This window comes from Xyrauchen texanus, chromosome 37, assembly GCF_025860055.1.
Source record: "Xyrauchen texanus isolate HMW12.3.18 chromosome 37, RBS_HiC_50CHRs, whole genome shotgun sequence".
NCBI classification, from domain to species: domain Eukaryota; kingdom Metazoa; phylum Chordata; class Actinopteri; order Cypriniformes; family Catostomidae; genus Xyrauchen; species Xyrauchen texanus.
In genome coordinates, this window is record NC_068312.1 from 15,927,734 (window position 1) to 15,950,235 (window position 22,502).

The 22,502-nt window shown below is 38.9% G+C and overlaps 1 protein-coding gene across 3 annotated transcripts in view; it reads right to left on the reverse strand.

Moving 5' to 3' along the window:
• The window catches only part of LOC127630885 (titin homolog), a 61,461-nt gene that overhangs the window by 3,691 nt on the left and 35,268 nt on the right, over positions 1–22,502 (reverse strand). For all 3 annotated transcript variants that reach the window (XM_052108734.1, XM_052108733.1, XM_052108735.1), the window contains exons 7-12: positions 7,197–7,312; positions 4,510–4,666; positions 4,163–4,331; positions 3,812–3,954; positions 496–632; positions 278–367 (exon numbers count right to left, since the gene is read on the reverse strand). In XM_052108734.1, coding sequence (XP_051964694.1) covers positions 286–367; positions 496–632; positions 3,812–3,954; positions 4,163–4,331; positions 4,510–4,666; positions 7,197–7,312 — 804 coding nt within the window. In that variant the 3' untranslated portion in view covers positions 278–285. The remainder of the gene's footprint in view (positions 1–277; positions 368–495; positions 633–3,811; positions 3,955–4,162; positions 4,332–4,509; positions 4,667–7,196; positions 7,313–22,502) is intronic.

The following is a 22,502-nucleotide window of genomic DNA, read 5'->3' on the forward strand; positions in this document are numbered from 1 at the left end:
AAGTAGCTTTGATCAGCCCTTTACAGTTAAAAATGTAGCAACACAATGAAAAAAGTAGTAGTAAACTGTCAGGTCAAAATATAAAATTAAAAGAGGGTGTTAATTGTTTTTAAATAAAGGAGTGCATTCTATATCATATTACTTTTTGTTGTGGTATCGAACTTGGTATGAAGAAACATGAAACATCAATAGTAATGGTATTGACAATTGAAATGTTGGTATTGTGACAACCCCTAACTATAATGTAGTTTTCATACAGACATGTGAGACAACTCACCTGCTTCTTCAGGCTGTACTATCAGTTTCATACTGACTCAATCGTTTCTTAGTCTTTAGTTCTTTCAGCCACTGGGGTGATGACTCCTCTCTGAGAGGGGATGTAAAGAAAGGAATTCAGATGCAAAACACACAGTCATAAAGTCAAGACGAGCACAACACAAAAATACACATTGGAGAAGGCAGCAATTTGAGCTCAACTGACAAAAAGGCACTCACCGATTCTCTTTGCCACCAGCAGAGGGAAGCACACGGGCAGCTCGAGGCAAGAATGGAGATTTGGGTGAGCGTGAGGGCTGAGAGGGTGAGGGGCCATCTGTCTGATTTTCTGACTCTCCTCTCTTCTTCAGCTGAGCCTGCATCAACAAATAATACTCAGATCAAACATCAAACTACTTTAGAATTAAATTCTAAATATGATAAATGTTGGTAAACTAAATGCTGTTTTTTAAATTATCATCATTATTGACACTTAAGGCCCCTGCGCACTCACTACGAAATCGAAAATCGAACAGGTTTATTGTCATTTAGAACAAAATCCAGCCAAAATGGTATTCAAGTTAATTGTTGGTTCGTCACAACTCGCCAGGGAGAACTTTCAGGAAAACTTCTTACAGGCTGCTTGACACCGTCTTCCTGCCATTGGTCAATATCATCGGTAGGTTTGACCAGGAGCACCACCTAATTTGAGGCCGACAGCGAATTCCCATTCAGTCAGTTAAGATCAGTCAACATGAACACACCGGCGTACAGAGTAATTAGTGAGCTGGTGCAAACATACCTAAATCTGTACGATCGTTCAAGTAGAGACATTTTCCAAGAGCATGTCATGCAATTTTTTTATTTCATTAATCTACAAAAGGAATCAAATCTACTCAAATACTCTTTAAGTGCCCATTAACTCGGTTGTTTAATATGCAGCTGAAAGAAATTCACACATCAACCTAAAGTGAGCCTCTTATCATTCTTTTGTCTTTATTCTACACATTAACACTTTAATGTTTTATACAGCCATCTTTTCAGCAGTATCGGCATCATCATAAAATCCAATTAGAGAATGCTATCGGCACATTTTATGGTCACGTTTAGCATGTTAGCACATTAGCTACATGAAATTAGAATGTAAACATTATACATTACACATTATCTACTGCATATATATTACTTAAAATAATCATCAGTAGTTTTGTCATATTAGTTACGGTTTTACATGTACTCTTGAGCATCCAAATATATAAATGTACCTCTAAACACCTCTCCCAGCAGCGTGGCCAGTGTCTGAATGTTCGCAAACAGTTTTTAGTTGCTCAGCTGTTTCGAACTTCTTTTTCTGAGCTCTGAGCAAAGAACGAAGAACCACTTCGCTGTAAGTGTGCCAGGGCTTTTAGATTTTTAAAATTAGAGGTTAACCAATAATGGATTTTCACAATACTGATAACAAAAATGGGGGAAAAACTGAATTCAGGAAGATATTTCTTTGAATTATTGGACAATATTTTTTAAAAGCAATATATTGAATTTGTTATAACATTTCCTATGGGGTGGCCTGACATCAGGTGTCCAAAATGTGTGAAATCCCAGGTGCATTTTATTGTGCAACCAAAAATTAAGAAAAAAAATATAGGAAAAAATTACAAAAATCCATAAATGACTTTGTTTTTAAATGTCTGTGCACTAGGCAGATCACAAACATGTAAGGGAAACCAAATATCAATCATCTACAACATATTACAATTGGACGGTCAATCATTATCAGAAATGAATACACACCTCTCTGGAATAACTGATTATTATTGGTAAAATGTACCATCCAGCACTCTGAAATTTAACTTATTTAACCTGATAATGATGGCAGCACATCAATGGAAAAAGTGACATTTCAGTGCTCATCCAGGTATTGCGAGTCATCATTCAAACTTCTCGTATTACGCTTTGATCTTCGCAAATAAGCTTTTAAAGTAATCTGAACTCAAATCAATATTGAATGTTTAAGCAGCTGTATAATAAGCGGGATAACAAGCAGTCAGATGGTATTTTCTTTGCAATATAAACTCCAACAGAACTCTGACACAAAAAGAAGGCATAATTCAGCTGTTTCTGAAGACTCCATGATCTCTTCTCACATACCGTAATTTCCGGACTATTGAGCGCACCTGAATATAAGCCGCACCCACTGATTTTTAAATAAAATATTATTTTAAACATAAATAAGCCGCACCTGTCTATAAGCCGCAGGTGCCTACCGGTACATTGAAACTTTACTCAGGCTTTAACGAAACACGGCTTGTAACAAAAATAAATAGGCTTTAACGAAACACGGTGTGGCAGCGGGGGCGTGGTCAAGCACCCGTCCGGGAGAGAAAAGCGGTAAGGGCGCTTACACCTGAGCTAAATTATGTCTAATTTGTCACCGTGTGACAGTTTTCCCAAGAAGGACACGTGAAGCAGGGCACTTGAAATTAGACACTTTACAGCTTTTCTCCCCGGACGGGCGCTTGACCACGCCCCCGCTGCCACACACGGCTTGTAATAAAACATTTGCAGTAAACAGTAGCCTACCAAGAAAGTCATTGGTCACTATCTTCCTCGTCCTGTGCACTGAAACCACTGAAGTCATCTCCTTCGGTGTCCGAGTTGAATAGCCTCAGATTAGTTGTCTTTTTACACTTGAGTCAATTCCTCACGCTGCTGTTTCCAACGTCTTATCATCGACTCATTAAGACCAAGCTCCCGTGCAGCAGCTCTATTTGCTTTTCCAACAGCCAGATCAATCGCCTTCAACTTGAAAGCAGCATCATATGCATTTCTCCGTGTCTTGAGGGTGACAAAATGACTACCGTAATCAGAATGATGGGAAGTTTGAGCGCGCTCGATTTAATCTAAACAGTAAACAAAAAAAAGTTGTTTTGACCTTAACCCGTTCGGCAATTTCATTGGTCTAATGAAAGCTTCACGCTGCCAAAAAAACTGAGCACGTCACCGAATGTTTTTTTTTTTTTTTTTATAAAATTTGAAAGCGGGAAAAATCCATATATTAGCCGCGTCATTGTATAAGCCGCGAGGATCAAAGCATGGGGAAAAAGTTGCGGCTTATAGTCCGGAAATTACGGTAATAACAAAATTTCAACTCAAATAACCATTTCATGTCCTTTTAATAATTTATTTTGTAGGTTGCTGTGTATAAGTGGGATAATCTACGGTCAGCCTGTCATTATTAGCAAAATAAACCCTATATTGTCATAAACCCTGACAGAACGATTAGGACCGTGTCATGGCACGATTAGGACCGTGTCGTGTGTATTATTGACCAATCAGAATAAAGTACACAAGAGAACTGTGTAATAATGATATATATTGTATAACAAATATGAGCAGTAATTCATAGAAAGTAGATCATGTACATCGGTTGACCTCTAGTTAGTACTATTCAATTCCCTTTATTTTTTTACAAACAATGGCTCATTGCAAAGAATTAAGAATTATGAAAGGTGTGTAGGTGTGTTCTGAAAGGTGTGTTCTGAAAAACTCAACTCACCTTCAGGGCAGAAGGGTCCATGCCAGGGAAGAGAGCCACTCTCTGAGGCTGAGAGGAGATTGAGGAGGTACGGGCCTCGATTGCCTTGGCCTGTTCCTCAGAGTCTGATTCCTCCTCTTCCTTAAAACAATCAACCTTCTCATCTACAGACAGAGGAAGAGAACGAGAGAGAAATAACTGAGAGTTGAGGACTAGATTGTATTGACTTGTACTACAGTTGAGAGACAATTATCTTTATGTTACGAGCCAAAGTGGACACACAATTTACTACAAATCGAAGCTAATAGGATAAGAAGTCCTTGTAGCAATGTATAAACACAGGTACTCAGCTGCTAAGATGTGTGAAAGTACCTGTCGAGTCCCTGTAGCGCCACTCATCAGTTCCTACTCCAATTCCCTCAGGTACTTGTGATAAGAGGGCACTGTGACGGGCAGCTCGAGAGGGTGGGGCTCTGCGAGACTTCTTGTTCAACTGAACCCTAGCACGTAATGCACTAGAGTCTAATAGTGTTGTGGCCGTCTACACAGAAAGAAAGAGACTTATCAAATAAAAGTGGTAAAGAGCTTGTGTTTGCCTTTCAATTTGGGTATCTTTACAAACCACCCAACTGGTCACCTTGTCATGGATTACATATCTATAAGATAAACTTCAGAAAGCAGGTATTGTTTTAAGGTTTATGGGGTTGGTCAGGACTAACCTCTGGGAAAGGCGCTAGATCCGTCTGCTCATGAGTTGAGGAGATGGAGCCATCAGGTGTGTCAGTAAGAAGGGGATGTTCTGATGTGTGCAGTGGTGTGGGCTTCCGTGAAGATGGGGTGAGGTTGCCTTCAGGTGAAGGTGTAGGTGGAGTGAGGCTGAAGAGGAGTAATAATAAATGGTAATTAAACAATTATATGGTGGTTATGTTCAATTTGTGAAGAAAATACACTTTGCACTGGAAAATGAGAATACACAGAGAAAGAAGAAATATAACTAACCCCAAAAACTATTTGAACATTTAAGTTAAACAATGTTTGTAATTACTTATAAAAGTAATCTACATGCTACACAAGTTTGAAAACTAGAAAGTGGCCAAATACTTCATATTAATTTTAAACAGTGTGTCTTTTGTTTTATATAATTTAATGTGTATACTGGTACATATAGTCCTGGAGTGCATTAAGGTAAACGCATTTGGCGTGCTGTCCATATTGGAGAGGCTCGAGCACAGGACTGGGCGTATAAGTAACAAAATACAGCTAGAAATTTAAACCAACCACCCAGTAGGGCTGGGTATTGCCAGCAACCTCACGATATGATACGCATCATGATACATATGTCACGATACGATATAAACAAGATATCATGGTTCGATTTCCTTATGATTCACATGCTCTCAATTTTATTCCAATAATTTTTGGTAGATACACTTGATCAATACAACAGTTACTATATTATCTGAAATATTTCTGAGAAAAACCCTCACGCTCCCCCTCTCACACACACCCTCCCACACTCGTGGCCACACATTATACGCGTAACGCACACACTTAAGGCCAAAACATACACGTGAGAGAAAAACAGAGTCATCAAGTCAGCGCACTCCTGCATCTTAGTGGGGATGAAAAAAGTGATTAAGGTTTACAACGGGAATATGGCGACCCGCAACTTGGCGGTTTTGAAGCGATGTTACTTCTGATGAGAGCTGCAACAAAAAAGGTAATCCCAGAAGTGATCTCAGTTTATGTGTTTCTCTCTTTCTATCCCTCAAATACGAACTTACACACACACACAAGCACAAACACACTACTTCATTACTTCAGTAAGTCCTCTATTAAAGCAGTGCAAGCCTCGCTATCCTCCATTGCTAATTCTAACGTGATGTTTTTGAATTGGCAACGAAGGCTTGAGCTGTATTAAAGTAAGACACTGAATCTGTGGCAGAAGAAAGTAGTTCCACTCATATTTACATTTATGCATTTGGCAGATGCTTTTATCCAAAGCGACTTACAGTGCACTTATTACAGGGACAATCCCCCCGGAACAACCTGGAGTTAAGTGTCTTACTCAAGGACTCAATGGTAGTGGCTGTGTGGATCAAACCAGCGACTTTCTGATTACCAGTTTACCAGTTATGTGCATTAGAACGTTTGTGCATTTGTGCACGTGTTTATTGTTTAGATGCCTTATTTGTACTATTTAAAAGTATTTATATCAATAGGTAGAACACATGTTAAAACCCAGAACTGTCTCTTTAAGGACAGGGACTTTAATGCGAATGTACGATTAGAATGTACTGATTGCACTGAGGAACGCCGCTCTGAGGTTTTTTACTTATTTAGACGTTGGACATGACATGACATGAATACAAATAGTTCAATAAAAAATATAATACAGGGATCTAAAGTAAGTATGGGAAAAGTATCACAATATTTCGATATTTGATAGTATTTGCACAGCCCAACCACCCAGTGATCCATTCATACCAGCTTCACTCTCATTGAATCTAAATCTCATGGATTAGTCTCTAATGTAATAATGAAGACACATCTCTGTGTCTCGATCCATGAAGCCATAATAGCCGGAGACAGAGCTCTGTTACAGACTCAATTGATGTTATTGATCCTGGTGTTTAGTTACAAACAGTAGCTGAGCACAGTTCTAGATTTGTTCAGGTGAAGTGTGTAAGGCATGTGTGGATTTTTGGCACAAAGAATGGTTCAGCAAAATATAACTGCTTCATAGCACTTTGAGATCATAGTTTATACATAATATGTCTTGGTAAGTACAACTAAGCTAATGCAGTTTTGTATTTTGGTGCTAGAATAGCCACAATCAATGTGACTTCAATTAACTTTTGAGATGTTCAGGAGAATAACTTCTATTTTATGTAGAAATGTGAGTTTGATTGCATTTTAAAAATTATTTTTGGCCTTTTTGCCATGCTAGGAATAATTCATTAACTTATGTCGTCCCAAACCCACATGACTCTCTTTATTATGCAGAACACAAAAGGGTATGTTTAAATTAATATCTTGGTCCGTCTTTTCAATAAAATGGCAATTCACGTTGACTCACTTCAAAACTTCTAAAACGCACTCAAAAGTCCATGTGACTCGTGCATCATATTTCAAGTCTTCTGAAGGCATACTCCAGGATTTGGCGGGAAACTATTAAAAAATTTAATTACATTTTCATTGAAAAGTCATACAAATTCTCATTCCAGTTTTGGAGAACATGAGGCTGAGTAAATTATGACAAAATGTATTTTTGGTGAACAATTGTGGACTTTTGAACTTTTATTTCTGATTAAAGATTGAAGACTTGTGTTGTGCAAAATCTGACTTGAGTTATATATTGATCTGGTTATATTATGCTGATAGGGGTGTATATATGTGTGTCCACCTGTCATCTGTGCGAAGTCCCGTCTCCCATGTGCCGTATTGACTGTCTGCCTCTTGCACCAGATTGTCTGTGTCTTTATTCTCCTTGTGTCCACTAACACACTGCTTTACCAGCTCCTGCACAGACAAAGGAAAAATAACTAGTTTATGTTTTAAACTAAACAGATATCACATTGATGTGATTCTCAATAAGCAGCAGAGGCAGTTCAATCATACTGCAGAAGTGTGATCGACCACAAGGTGGAGTTCATACAGCCACAGAGCAAAACTCAGCCACTTCCTTTAGGTGTGACAGAGCACTCAGAGCTGGACATTAGCCAATCAGAGAGAGAAGAGAGACACAATGGAGCGAGAAGAAAACCATCTTCCAACATATGTGTGTGTGTGTGTGTGTCATTGAGAATAGTGTTGCATACAGAGCCATTAACCCCTAACCACATTTCAACAACAAACTCACCGCTTAAAAACACACCCTGCATCAGTTCACTGCCCTGTTACAAACTGCACCATAAACCTCAATCAACTGGAACAGCTTCAGAAACAGCATTACACTATATGCCACAGGTCAGATCAGAAATTAACCAGGGTTTAGGGCTAAAATAAAATAAAAAGTGTTTAAACACTCAGATATTTAAAATGTAGTGGTAAAAAACATCTAAAATGATTTAACTTTGCATTAGGTATCTTTAACTGCTATGCACTAAAGTATTTTATTCAATGTACTTTTACGTATTATTATGTACATATTTGCTGTTGCACTGTTCTTATATTTAAAGTACCAGCATTTAATTACATTTGTAATTACACTAATAACTCTACCTCAACTCTTACCCTAAACCTAACCCCTATACCTGACCCTATTTCTAAACCTACCTGTACCTCAACCTCAGTAGCAGCAAATGTGAATCTTGTGAACATTTTTCAGAACAACATGTAGTATATATATTTAAATTGACTGGGTTCCAAAAAATGTCTATGTGAATGAAAAGTGGACTGATACCCTGCTATTACATCTAAAGTGAACAAAAAAATAGATCTGAAACCATTTACGAGTCCAAATAAATTTCAGGGGATAAATGTTACCCCTTAATAATAATAAAAAAAACTGATAAATGCCAACTGGGCAGCTGCTGATATCTGTCATTGTTTCATGTTTCATTGTTGTGTGAGGCAAAAACTAACATGCAGTGACAACAAACTGTGAAAATAAAACAGAAAGCAGATTATCGAGAGAAAGATCCCATGAAAGTACTGTGATGACCTCACAGAAATATACTGGTTGAACTGGTGCCCATTGAACCATGTCTTTTTTAATGAGGAGACTACAGAGGATACAGTGTATCTAACACACGCACACACTGAGTCGTCGGTCCCTGATCGAAAGCTGAACTGAGTGTGTTGAGTCTATAGAACTGTCACTTTGTGTGTGACTTTGTGTTTATGATGAGTATTAGTATTGACCTGAGCATCAAGACTGAAAGTGTGTGTGAGTGAGAGAGTGTGTGTTAATGTTGTTTGCATTAGAGAAAACAGCACAGGATGTCATTCATCGGCTCTACCTTTCCTGACAGGAAGAGTAACAACAGAAAACAGTGAGATCCAGATCACAACAGATCACAACAGAGCACTGCTGCCATGTGACAAACAGCTCACACACACACACACACACACACACACATGCATGCATACATACATTTACCTACCTATCTAGATGAGGACATTCTGTACTTTCAAACAACATAATAAATTATTATAATTACAATAGACTAACATACAAACCCTAACAGAAAACGTTGTGCATTTTTAGACTTACAGATTTAAATATTACAGTTATTTATGAATACTTTTTCTCCATGAAGAGGTTTTGTAAGATTTAGCTAATTTCTGGAGAAATCTGTCCACAAAATATATAGCTACAGTACATATTTCACAAACAAACACACGAGCAAATACTTGATCGAAATGAGGGCATTCAAAAAATAAATTATAAATGATTATTTTTTAAATAAAAGGTCATTATAATTAACCTTCCCCAAACCTCAACTCTACCCCTAAAAGAAAAACGTATTTATATAATTTACGTAATTTATAAATAGGGGTGTGAATCTTTGGGTTGAAAGCAATTCGATTTTAAACAACATGTAATTATTATTTATTTTTTTTGTGCAAATTCAGAACGATTAGATGAACGGTTCTGTTTTGTGTGTGTGTGTGTGTGTGTGTGTGTGTGTGTGTGTGTGTGTGTGTGTGTTTAAATGCTTTTAGAGGATTCTTGTAGCACTCCCTGTAAGTGTCTTAAAAAAATAAAATAACTAAAAATAAAAAAACACAATGTACTTCATTACTAATCCAAAGTCCAAACACAGGCTGGAATTACACGGTTCATGCTAATCACTTGACCAGAAAGGACACGAGGAATGTCACAAACAGATGGTGTCTGATTAACCTACAGCTTTTAGCATGCATTTCACTGCAAATTCATTTGCATCTGTGAATATTTGTGTGAAGTTTTGCACATCTTTGCATAGTTATCATCCCTCAAAGATTAAACAAAGGGGCATATTTGTTTATAAATACTAAAATGTTTCTAAAAACAGGCAATTTAGGTTTATTTACAACAGGTACAACAGCTCCTCCAAGTCTCATAAATGAAGCTTGATATTAACAGTAATGCATTTCGAATTAAGACACACCTATGTACTACCTGACTGCATTAGTCTTGGAACACAACTGATATTTTGTTCCTGCCAACCACACATTAATAAACAATGGTTAACAGTGTTTAAGACGGGTTACATTGACAATATAAGGGTGTAGGCACTAGATGGAACAATATATTATTTTAAAGGGCAAAGCCCTGGATAAGAACACCCTTATCTGTAACTCATGTACTCAGAGAGAGAGAGAGAGAGAGAGAGAGAGAGAGAGAGAGAGAGAGAGAGAGAGAGAGAAAGGGCAGAACTTGAAAACCTAGCAAAATGAACAGGAAGACTGCGTCAAGGGAAGCAAAGAAACAATGAACGGATAGAAAGAAAAGATGAGAGAAAGGGTAGTTGTCATTTTAACACCAACACACAGATGTTTATCCTGTGACAGGGTGCAAAAATGGTGTGTGTCGGTGTCTTTATTTACTCTTGAAACAGACCAGTTCTGTCTCAAATCCTGAAACAGAAATCTCCTCTACGTCTCTTCAGAGTCTACACAAGCATTTAATGAGCCTTTCTTCAATTCCAACAGTGCATGTACGTTTTTATAGGCATGTATTCCCAGATTTTCTTATCCTGGCATTGTCACAAATGTATTCCACTACAGGTGTGGGAACATTTACCTAAGAGAACATCAAACATTCTGAGCCCATTTTCTTATGTAATGAGGGAGCAGTGTAAAATGTGTTTAAAGTGAGAGTTCATGTCAAAAATGTAAAATTCTGACACAATTTTATCACCCTCATGTTCTTTCAAACCCATAAGAGTTTCTGTCTTTTGTGACCCACAAAAGGAATGGGGACTGAGATTTTTGCATAGCAGCACCTTCTGTGTTCTAAAGAAAGAAAGTGTTCAGGGTTGGAATAATATGACGGTGAGTAAATGATGACAGCCTATTCAACTTTAAAGGATTAGTTTCCCCAAAATGAAAATCAAATGAGTTGAAGGCACATTAACTTCAGTGAGACACCCACAACTAGGCCTCTCTAAATTAATACACACATATCACAGTCTTCTACATAGAAAAACAGAGCTAAAGCTCAGAATTGAATCAAAAATTGACTTTCGTCAGAGAAGACATCATCAGGCAAGTGATTGGCAAAGGACAAAAAAGCAGGAACATGTTCAAATCAAAGAACGTGGCACAGCGACCAAGTCTTTTAAGCTTTTGCTGCAAGCTACATTAAAGCTTTCACATACCTTTTCTGGTATTCTGTCTTCTGACACCTACATGGCCTCAGATAGATCGCTGACTATTGCTCTGATCTGTGATATGTTTCAAGTTTGCTGCATCTCTAGCCAACATTTGGGAAAGGATTATTTTGACAAGCTTTGCGATTAAAACGGTAATATGGTAAACGTTGGATGATCTAATATTGCAGCTCAGTGTGTGTCTAACACACCCACTAGAGGGTGCCACTCTCTCACGCAGCGCTGACTAAAGCGGACAATGCAGATTATTTTTGTAAAAAGTAGCATTTTGTGGTTTAGTAACCATTCAAGGCTATATCACGATTTAAATTAGGGAAATGTGCAACAACAAATTTTACTGATGTCTAAACGGACATTTTGTAGTTGGCTAGTCTAAAAAGTAAGAAACCATCAGAAAACAATCCAAATAATAAATATAGCTGCAAGCAGCGATACCGGGGTCAAGCCAATTATCGGCACCATGAGCAGCAAAAGAAGCTTTGTGACATGTTTTTTGTTAGAGTCCGATGAACAGTATATGAGTAAGAAAAAGTAAACTTTCAATCATAAAAACCCATTGCTTTTATGTGGCACTGTTCTGAAACTGCTGAGGTACTATCTGGGCATGACGGTTATCATACAGGAAAACGTTCAAGAGTTACAAGCCAAAATATAAAATGTTCTATCTCCTGACCAGTAGAGGCAGTGCACAAAAATGCTGCAGGTAATCTCAGGGCCTAATGGTGATGACACGTGCCAAGTTTCATCCCAATCCCTCAAAGCATTACGGAGATAGAGCCTCAAGTTCAATTTTGAGCGTTCTTCATTAAATTCATTGAAGCGACATTCAAAAAAGGTATGATTTATCAAAATTTTATGAATACATTTTTGTCGTGAGTGCCTCTAGATGATGCAGGCCAATTTTCATGCAAATCGGACAAAGAGCCTAGGACGAATTAGAAAAAGCAGTTGGTGGCGCTAGAGGGTTTGAGGTGGAGACGCAAGCGGTTCTATGAGCTGTCATAGGCTCAAGAGCAGAATAATAATAACAGGAACACTAACAAAAACAATAGGGGTCTTTCGCCCCTTCAGGGCTTAACAAAAAAAAACAAAACAACAACAACAACATTTTGTCTATATGAGACTCATTTGAAATACTTAATCTATTATTGAAATAGCCAACTCTGTTACTTCACCACTGATAAAGGGAATATATTTGTGTATTGGCTTGCATTATGATCATAGTACATTAAACAGAAACGTATGACAGTCATTCACAGAATCAAATGTTAGCCAATATAGATAAATTTGTTAAAAACGAATGAATAGGCAATGCAGGACCAATAAGACAAAATCTAATAGCTTGGTGTATGAAAATTTACCAAGTAAAAGTTACCCATCATATTTTAATAGTCAGCACACATTAATAATTAACAGGTAAGCCAAGTCTAAAAAATGTCATAACAGTTACTATGTAAAAAAGCTAGAACAGAAAAAAAACAGGCCTATGAGAAAAGTAAACCTAATACATTCTCCTAAAACACGACATTCACTCACAGAATAAAAGATATTCAACCAATTTAACAGCCGGCACTTCTTCGAAAAGTAGCCTACTTGATGAACTGACAGAGTAAAAAAAAAGTGGAAAAAATAGGCATACTGTACTAGTCTACAACAGCTTTTTACAACTATTTACTACATAGAGCATACATTAATGTTAAGCAAAATAATTAATGTGGTCCGGTGAAAGACGTTACAAAACTCACTTGCTCACCAGGTGCCAGGTGGGCTGTTTTGAGTATTTTTTTGTAACTGCTGATCTCCTGGGATTTTCACACACAACAGTCTGTAGAATTTACTCTGAATAGTTCCAAAAACAAATAAAGGACTCAACTCAGTCTCGAGTAAGCTCCAGAATGTCTGCAACTGCTTACAGCACATTTAAAGCAGTACAGAATTTTTATTTTAAGTCCATTATTGAGCGAGTACATAAAAAATCCATGTTCAAAAAACCTGTCCTTGTCTTAGCCCGACTCACTACGGTAAAAATACATTAATATTTACATTTTGAGCAGTTGGGTTGGATTTGGCACAAAACCGCAGGCTTACATCATTCATCCTTGTCATTATGTCCGTAAGCCTAGAAGAGAAGGAAAGGCTACTATGTTGCATGTAGCACTGGGTTTCAGCAGTGTCAGGACAGCAGTCTGGGTGGACGTTTAACTGTTTGGCAAAGTTGTTCACTTGCTATAATGCTTGGGTATGTTTTCTGGTAGGGTTGTTGAATCTCAAATTGGTTGTCATGCTTTAATGAATCATACATTACTCTGGGGATTTTGTGTTTACCGATAACAGAATGTTTAATAGACTATGTGAAAATAGCACATTATCACTCTGGCTCTGCAGGTAAATACCTCTGTGTGAACACACGCAAAGTCAAGGTAACCTCAAACCAGTTTACATTCAGAATTACAACATGTTAATCCCTATATGGAAACCGGGGCTAAGAGAAAATCCAGAGTTAATTACAACATTGTGGTGGCATTCATTAATGTGAATATGATAATTGCGACATAACATAAAAGGTGGCATAAGGTCTAGACTGCAATGCTTGAGAAGAGCATCTTTCAGAATGTAAGTTAACCTAATGCAGTACAACAGTTAGGCCTATATTATTTTATTATTTAACCATGAACTACTTTGTTACATTTTATCATATAACTTGCATCATATTCATTGGAGCGCAGTCTTTGTTATTACTGTTTGTTTAAAGTGATGACAATTCACACATTTACCTTCAGTTCAAACGCACAATTCTGAGCCTGTACATCCAAAGGCATTTTAACAAAGTTCATACAGCACTATACCAGGCAAAGCATTCCTATCTCAGCTCATGTGTGCTAATATATATCACAGCTAAAGGGGAAATGGAGCACTCTGCCTGTGTGTGCCACAGGGTGTTGACGACCGAAGGACACAGGAAATGTCCTATTATGGTACTTTAATTTAGTTACAATGATTACATACCCATTTTTTACCGTTCCCTGTGACACAAAAACCATGGATAGATCAACAGTACAGTTCATCCTTTCGCACACTCTTTCTAGAACAAGCCAAAGCTGAGTGATGGAAGAAAAGCCCTTGACTGACTGAGCTGAGTGAATGAGTATAATGAGATGTGACATGACTTAAATTCAGCTATCAGATTATAACAATTATAATCTAGTAGGAAACCTGCCCACCAGCATCCTCTGCTTTCACTCTCACTCTAAGACAAACACCAGCTTCTTGCTTTTGAGTTTACTCACTGTTTTGTTCAGCATATAGGACAACACCCCTTGCCCTTGGTTTAAGCACACCTAAACAATTACAATGAACTTCAAGGAAGCAGTGTCAGACTTTTTATTAAGGGGCAATATTTGCACACTAGATTCTATGGGGTATTTTTTGTAATTATACAGTATAAAATCTGTGTAAAAAATCTATTTATGCACAAGTTCATTAATTGAATAGATTATTATGTTCTTGTTGCATTTATACCCCAAGACCTAGATCGTTTTTGACCCTGTCTGGAAGGGTGAACAAAGATAAATTATTCTCACAACATTCCTCTAGTAAGGTTCTGCTAGTTCACCTCTTATGTACAAGGCTTCAGTGTGCATACAAAAGTACCCATGCTGAAGGTCTCTATATTTTGTGTGGATCATGCTGATCTAGCTTTGCCAGAATGGCTTGTGAGCTCACAGTGCATCTCGTCAGATAGAAGTGCTTTTCTCCTACCAAAAAAGGTCAGAATGCCAACAACACAAATTAATAGAGTGTGGGATGGAAGGATAAAAAGAAAGGTATAAAGGAAGAAAATGCATTGAACATATCGTGTTGTATAAAAGCTTGCATTTGCTGGAGCTCTAGATGTGGGAGAATAACATAAAGAAGTCTTTCTGATGTAACAAAGTGTAACAAAAAAAGTACACCCTCAGGATGGTTAACTTGACAGTTTGTCAGACAATCAACTAGTCGGTTAGTGAGGTCAACACTTTTAGCTTTATTTTTGTGCCAATGCTTTAAAATGGATGGACTTAGAAACCCAATTTCTCTATGAGTCGCCCCCCCAGGTCAGCTGACAAGCTTTCTTGAGGAATTGGATGTCCTGCTGTCCTCCTTGCCAGAGGATGGCAGGCCACTTGTGGTTCTTGGTGATTTCAACATACACCAGGACAAACCCCAGGCCATTGAACTGAATACTCTTCTGGCCTCATTTGACTTGGAAAGACTACACACCACAGCAACTCACAGGTCGGGCAACCAGCTGGACCTCATTTTTACACGTAACTGTACCACCTCTAATATTCTTGTTACACCTTTACATGTTTCTGATCACTACTTTGTTCAATTCAACATGATTCTCCCATCCATTGTAAAACCGACCCCACCTTTGGTTTCCTTTCGCCGTAACCTCCGTTCCCTCTCACCCTCTCGCCTTTCCACTGATGTCTCTGCCTCTCTTCCCACAATAAATGTATTTTCCATGCTTGATGTGAACACTGCCACAGACACACTTAGCTCTACTTTAACAACCTGTCTAGACAACATCTGTCCTCTCTCCTCTAGACCAGCACGGACTACACCACCCAGCCCCTGGCTGTCTGACGTCCTTCGTGAACATCGGACTGATCTCAGGGCAGCTGAGAGGAGATGGCGGAAATCTAAAGATCCAGCTGATCTAGGTAAATATCAGCTTCTGCTCGCAACTTTTTCAAATAACGTTAAAACTGCAAAAACTTCATATTACCAGACCAAGATCAACAGCACCACAGACACTCGTAGCTTGTTTAGAACATTTAACACACTTCTCTGCCCTCCCCTCCACCACCTGACACATCACTGACAGCAGATATATTCGCCACATTTTTTACTGATAAGGTTACAGCCATCAGCAATACATTCACAGCACCACACCCTGTCAAACACCTGGCTCCTGTATGCAACCCTTCTTTCCCTATGTTCTCTCCTTTAACTGACACTGAGGTCTCTAAACTCCTCCTCTCCAACCACCCCACAACCTGTTCCCTTGACCCCATTCCATCACACCTTCTCCAGGCCATCTCTCCATCCATCCTACCGGCACTTACACACATAATTAACACATCCCTTCTTGCAGGCACTTTTCCCACTACATTTAAGCAGGCTCGAGTAACCCCACTGCTGAAAAAACCTGCACTTAACCCCACACAGATAGAACACTACAGACCAGTCTCTCTCATCCCATTCATGGCAAAAACACTTGAAAGGGCAGTTTTCAATCAGATCTCCACCTATCTCTCACAGAACAAGCTGCTGGATGACAATCAGTCCGGCTTCAAAAGTGGACACTCCACTGAGACTGCCCTGCTGTCTGTCATCGAGTCGCTGAGACAGGCGAGAGCTGAATCGAGATCATCCGTTCTGATTTTGCTGGACCTTTCTGCTGCCTTTGACACAGTCGACCATCAGATCCTACTCTCCACCCTCTCTAAACTGGGTATCACTGGAACTGTGCTTGACTGGTTCAACTCTTATCTCTCAGAAAGGTCCTTTGAGGTAGCATGGAGAGGGAAGTATCCAAGCCACACAAGTTACTTACTGGGGTACCTCAGGGATCAGTGCTTGGGCCACTTCTCTTCTCCATATACACAACATCACTGGGACCCATCATCCAGTCACATGGTTTCTCTTACCACTGCTACGCTGATGACACGCAACTCCACTTGTCTTTCCAGCCCAACGACACCACAGTGACCGTTCGAATCGCTGCCTGTCTGGCAGACATCTCGGCCTGGATGAAGGAACACCACCTTCAACTCAACCCTGCCAAGACCGAACTCCTTGTCTTTCCAGCCAACCCGGCTGTTGAACACAACATCACCGTGCAGCTGGGTCCAACTACAGTTTCGCCTTCCAAAATGGTCAGAAATCTAGGGGTAACCATTGATGATGAGCTAAATTTCACAGACCACATTTCAAAACTGCAAGATCTTGTAGATTTACACTCTACAATATCAGGAAGATAAGACCCTTCCTCTCTGTACATGCCACACAACTGCTCGTTCAGTCCCTTGTCATAACTAGACTGGACTACTGTAACGCTCTCATTGCAGGCCTTCCTGCATGTGCTATTAGACCTCTCCAAATGATCCAGAATGCAGCAGCACGTCTGGTCTTTAATGAACCTAAGAGAGCACATGTTACACCACTCTTTGTCTCTCTCCACTGGCTGCCGGTTCATGCCCGTTTTAAATCCAAGGCCCTGATGCTGGCATATAAAACAGTCACTGGGTCTGCTCCAGCATACCTAAAAACATTTATGCAGAGCTACGTTCCCACCAGAAGCCTGCGGTCGGCTAAGGAACGTCGCCTTGTCGTACCAAAACAAAGAGGCACCAAAACACTTTCCCGGACTTTCAGTTTCATCATACCACGGTGGTGGAATGACCTTCCCAACTCAATCCGGGAAGCTAACTCACTCTCTATCTTCAAAAAACGGCTAAAAACACATCTTTTCCAAAAGCACTTAACCGGTCAATAAAAAAAAAAAAAAAAAAAAAAAAAAAAAATAATAAAATATATATATATTTACATTTCTTGTTGCACTTAAATCTGTTTTGTATACTATTATGATGATAGTGAAACTTTGTAATATGCAACTTTTGTACCACTGTCTCCCTAAGATGATTCGCTGATGTTCTTCCTTTGGATAAAAGCGTCTGCCAAATGAATAAATGTAAATGTAAATGTATGAGGGTTTTTAGCATACTGACAGTCTAACAGTTAAAACAGCTGTAGACTGTCAGTATGCTAAAACCTTCTCCAGAAGTTATGTCTCTAAATTCAACCCTTTTAAAGCTATGCCGCAAATGCCATCAAAGCACTTCAAATGTGGGATTTCAAATAGTCTGCTGTTGAGTAATTTTCCCATTATCAAGCATAATCTAAGTCAAATTTTTTCCTGAGGTCTACAGTAGTTTTGTGTAATAAAAGTTTACAGTTATTTAGCCTATTTATTTGTTGAACAGCTGTCAGTTACACTAGTCAACTAGTTATGCAGACAAGCCAATGAGAAGATTTCAATGACAAAATGTAGGCTTTAAGCAGATTGGTTTAAATTGACAGTGACCACATACATAGTGGCTGAGAACTACAAAACGCAAGAAAGGAAATTAGTATGTTTGGTGCTGTGCATTTGTGGAGAGATGGGCTGTTTGAAAGATGATGATATTGCTTAAAGTGGTAGAGAAAAGAGTATAATTCTCTTACAGAGGATGGAGTGCTTGGTGAAGCCAGTGAGGTGGTCCGTCTGCGCAGAGACAATCGCTGTTGGCTGCGCAGGCTAAATCTGCGAAAGGATTCTTGACTACGACTGGCCAGGCTACGTAGGGAGGCGGCCCTCTTAAATCCACCTCCGTCCTCTCCACCTCCTCCTGTTCTTCTCTCCATGCTGCTGGAGACCAAGTTTAGGGCACCCTGGAAGGAACGGCGCACGTTTCCCACCCAGCCTGACACTTGAGAGTGGGCCACTGACAACTTGTCGCCAATGTACTCCATTCTTCTCAGTTAGGAGTAAGTAATCTCAAGGTTGGCTTATGGTCAGGTGAGATGTATATCTGTTTAGCCCAATGTCAAAATGAGCTCCCTATGAATGGGATTTGTTTAGCTTTGGACACAGTGTAGATCCAGTGACATCCAAAACAAGACTCTCAAATGGAAGAGACGCTGAAGTCTCAATGGTCAGCTGAATCTCCAGAATGCTGTGTGGTCAGGGAAGAATTATGTCCTTATGAATCTCAAAGTCAAGATGAGCTTTATCAATGCGGTTTGTTTAGCTTGAGACAAGGTGTAGATCCAAAGACATTCAAAACAGCACTATGAAATGGTGGAGATGCCGAAGTCTCTAAGGTTATTTGAATCATAAGGATGGCATGTGGTCAGTAAATAATTACGTCCTTATGAAGTTCAAAGTCAAGATGAGCTGTACAAGGGGTTCGTTTAGCTGGAAACAAGGTGTAGATCAAGCGAAATCCAAAACATGATTAGCAAATGGAGAAGCTAAAATTCCCCCTTCCAAGGAACACTTCTGTTTAAAACAGAATCCAACAAAAAGTTATTTTGAAACTTCATCTCTCTTTAAACTCTATAGTTGCAGAGCAGTCCTCGACTATTTTAGGAAGCTACTAAACTTTATGGCACAGAGGAACTTTCCCACTAGCCAAGTCCAGTGATTAAAGTGCTATTCTGCTATACTGTGTTTCCACAGCAAGGGCAGAAAAGATTGTGATCCACTCTCTGCAGTGCAGTGCAAAGCACAGTTGCAAATTACCACCATGCAGTCAACTGCAATTTAACTTCCCAGCATGCTTGACTTAAGTAGCATACCTCAACTTGAGGACTACGTCTTTAACTGCCAACGAAAGCTATATATTAATGTACAGACTGTCAGATGCATGCATTCACTGATTATGCAGTTCAATAAAATTCATGGTTAAATGGGGCTTCACTATATCATTGTTCTGCAGTACAGTTTTCCAAGACCCAAAATATCATATTAGGATAGTAAATGCAGGTCTCGGCACTGTCCACAGCAGCTCTGCAACGCCTCATGCTAAGCAGCAAAACAACAAAAGTTACTGTGATTATGTAACTACAGATGCACCGGCAATAACAGCTTGAAACGTAAAATAGAGGGCCGTGATGTACTAACATAACTGACTTGATAACCACTTTTATGTCACATTAAGCCTTGTTCTTTAATGGTTACATTTTAAGTGGAACAAACATTAATCTCATTCACATTTGAAGAGAACTAGCATGCCACTTACAGCTGCATCACTCTAGAAGGTCTTTGATTAGCAACGCACCACTTCAACAGAAACATTTGTTTGAGAGGTCTTTTGAGTGGAACTGTCAGCAGTCACATACTCGAATGCAAGTCAACTCATGAATCAGAGCTGTCAAGCACACACTCACTCAAACACACACACTTTTCCAGTCACGTCTTAAATCTGTCCGGCAGCGTGAGCTACTTCAACACAACTGCAGCTCACAAACGTCCCAAAAAGCTTTTTAGAAGATTTCCAACCAACAAACGTAGGGTCAAACGAAATCTTGAGACTAAATCTCGTTCTTCCTTATTTCATTCAGTACAAGGAGTTCCAGGATAAAAGTCTGTCGGTAAAACATTGAAGTTACATGCCAAAAGTATCCAGTTGGTTTCGTAGATGTCGTCCGGGAAGTCCAACTATCCTCTGATTCCTCTGTGTCCTTTTAGATGTCCCTGCAGGTACTGGCAGGTAGACCACAAATGCGTCAGCTTTCCTGCCACCGATCCCCTGTTCTACAGGACTTGTGCTCAAGGAGAAAACACAGGCAGGAGAATGAGAGCAGAGACGGGAGGGGGCCAGTAATATGAGCAAGAGAGAGAGAGAGAGAGAGAAAGATATATGCACTGCAGTGTTCCTTGCTATGGTTCCAGCTTACAAAGAGGGAGAAAGAGAGAGAGAGAGCGATGGAGAGAGGTGCATTGGTTATGCAATATTGTCAGTGGCTCATTTTGCTGAGAGTAGAACAGTGCCTTGATGACAGGATTCAAAAGAAAGAATGGGTTAATGGAAGCATACAATATGTGAGTCCGTATACGAAATACCTGAATGTTATACAGAGAAAATCACTCAAGGCAAGTTTATTTATATGGCATAACATATACAAATGGTAATTCAAAGTGATTAAAATTGGCATGGTAAAGTAAAAAACAAATTAAGCTCAAGCTCTAGGCATTTCTTCCTAAAGAGGTGAAAGTGGCTGTCACAGCACATGCTACCATGAATGAGTTTGTCTTGCAAATGGACACCTCTGTCATGCAAAAATCCCTAAAGACCAACCAAACCCTGCTGTACTTCCCTGGCCTGAAATTTTATTTTTCCATACCCACTCACTGTACTTCAGCATACCCTAGTGGACTGAGAGTGCATTAAATTCATAAACATCATTTTCTGTACTTCTATATTATGACTAACCTTATATGAGACCTTATTTACATCTCAATTATAAACACTTACCTATTACAACAATATAAAGCAGGTGGGTCACAATCTAAAATGTGTCACAAGTTCTGACAGGGTCACCTAGAGCAGGACAAATCATGCAAAATGCAAATGCTGAGTAAATAAATACAACCCATATTAAATTACATTTATGTTCACTTGCAAATTGCATGTGCACGTTGTGGGCTTATTATGCGTGATTTACTAAGAAAAACTGCACAACAGTGCAAACTGTGCTACACGTACAAATATGTTGGACACACCCTCTAAATAAAGACTTTTGCATGTTCCAATTGCACCAAATGTACACTCACGTACAGTACTATTTTGTTTTATTCAATATAATACTGCATATACAATCATCATAAAATCCCTACTATTTAGCAAATGTAAGAGTTGCCTAGTTAATGAGAATACCTGTGTATGACACTCTTCTCTTTATCTCCAATATTATAATACAATATTATGTACACATTAAGCCATTGCACCACTGATGTAATGATACAGTATCTGAATTTCAAATCGTAAATATCAAGAGACACTGAGGCTGTATGGGAGAGAATCAGTGCTCACTGTTGGTTTTGCGGGAACCACACACACCTGCTCAGCAAACTGTTGTGTACCGGCCGGCCTACTTCAATCGAGCACTGGATAGATCCACCACTTAAAATATTTTGCCAGTTAAATAAAAAAAAAAAAATCATTCAGACATACATTTTTGATAGGCACTTTTTTTTTTTTCCTAAGAGTTATAGGAGTTGTATGACCATCAGTAGGCTATGTTATCAGTTATGATATAGAGTTCTAAAATAATGGGGAAAAAATTATTTAAATTTGAGATTTAATTTCACAATAATGTGCGTCATCAATGGGAGTTCTATGTATTCTCTTTTCTCAAAGTCTCTGTTTTGCTACAACGACAGCATGAACCACAGTGCGAATCAAATTAATAACTACCTTTCATTCAAATTAATTTGCTCTCACGGTTTCCATTTCTAAAATTACTTTAAGGCTTGATAAATCTCACTGATGGTGCAAATTCATTTATTTGCATTGGCACCACCCTTTATTATGTGCATTTGGATACACACCTCTAAATTGCATATTCACTTTGGGAAATGCACCAAAAATTGCCAAGACGTGCTATCAGAAAGATGCAATCATTAGAAGAGTATGTTAGTAGATCAGCTCTGTTCATTTTTGCACGTGCTATTATTATGTTAGCACGTTTATACATGCACATTTTTTGTAAATCGGGGCCAATGTGTTTTGTTTGGTCAGTTCTTGGCCTCCAATATTAATATTTATTTTTTTACTTCATTCTTTTCAAATCAACAT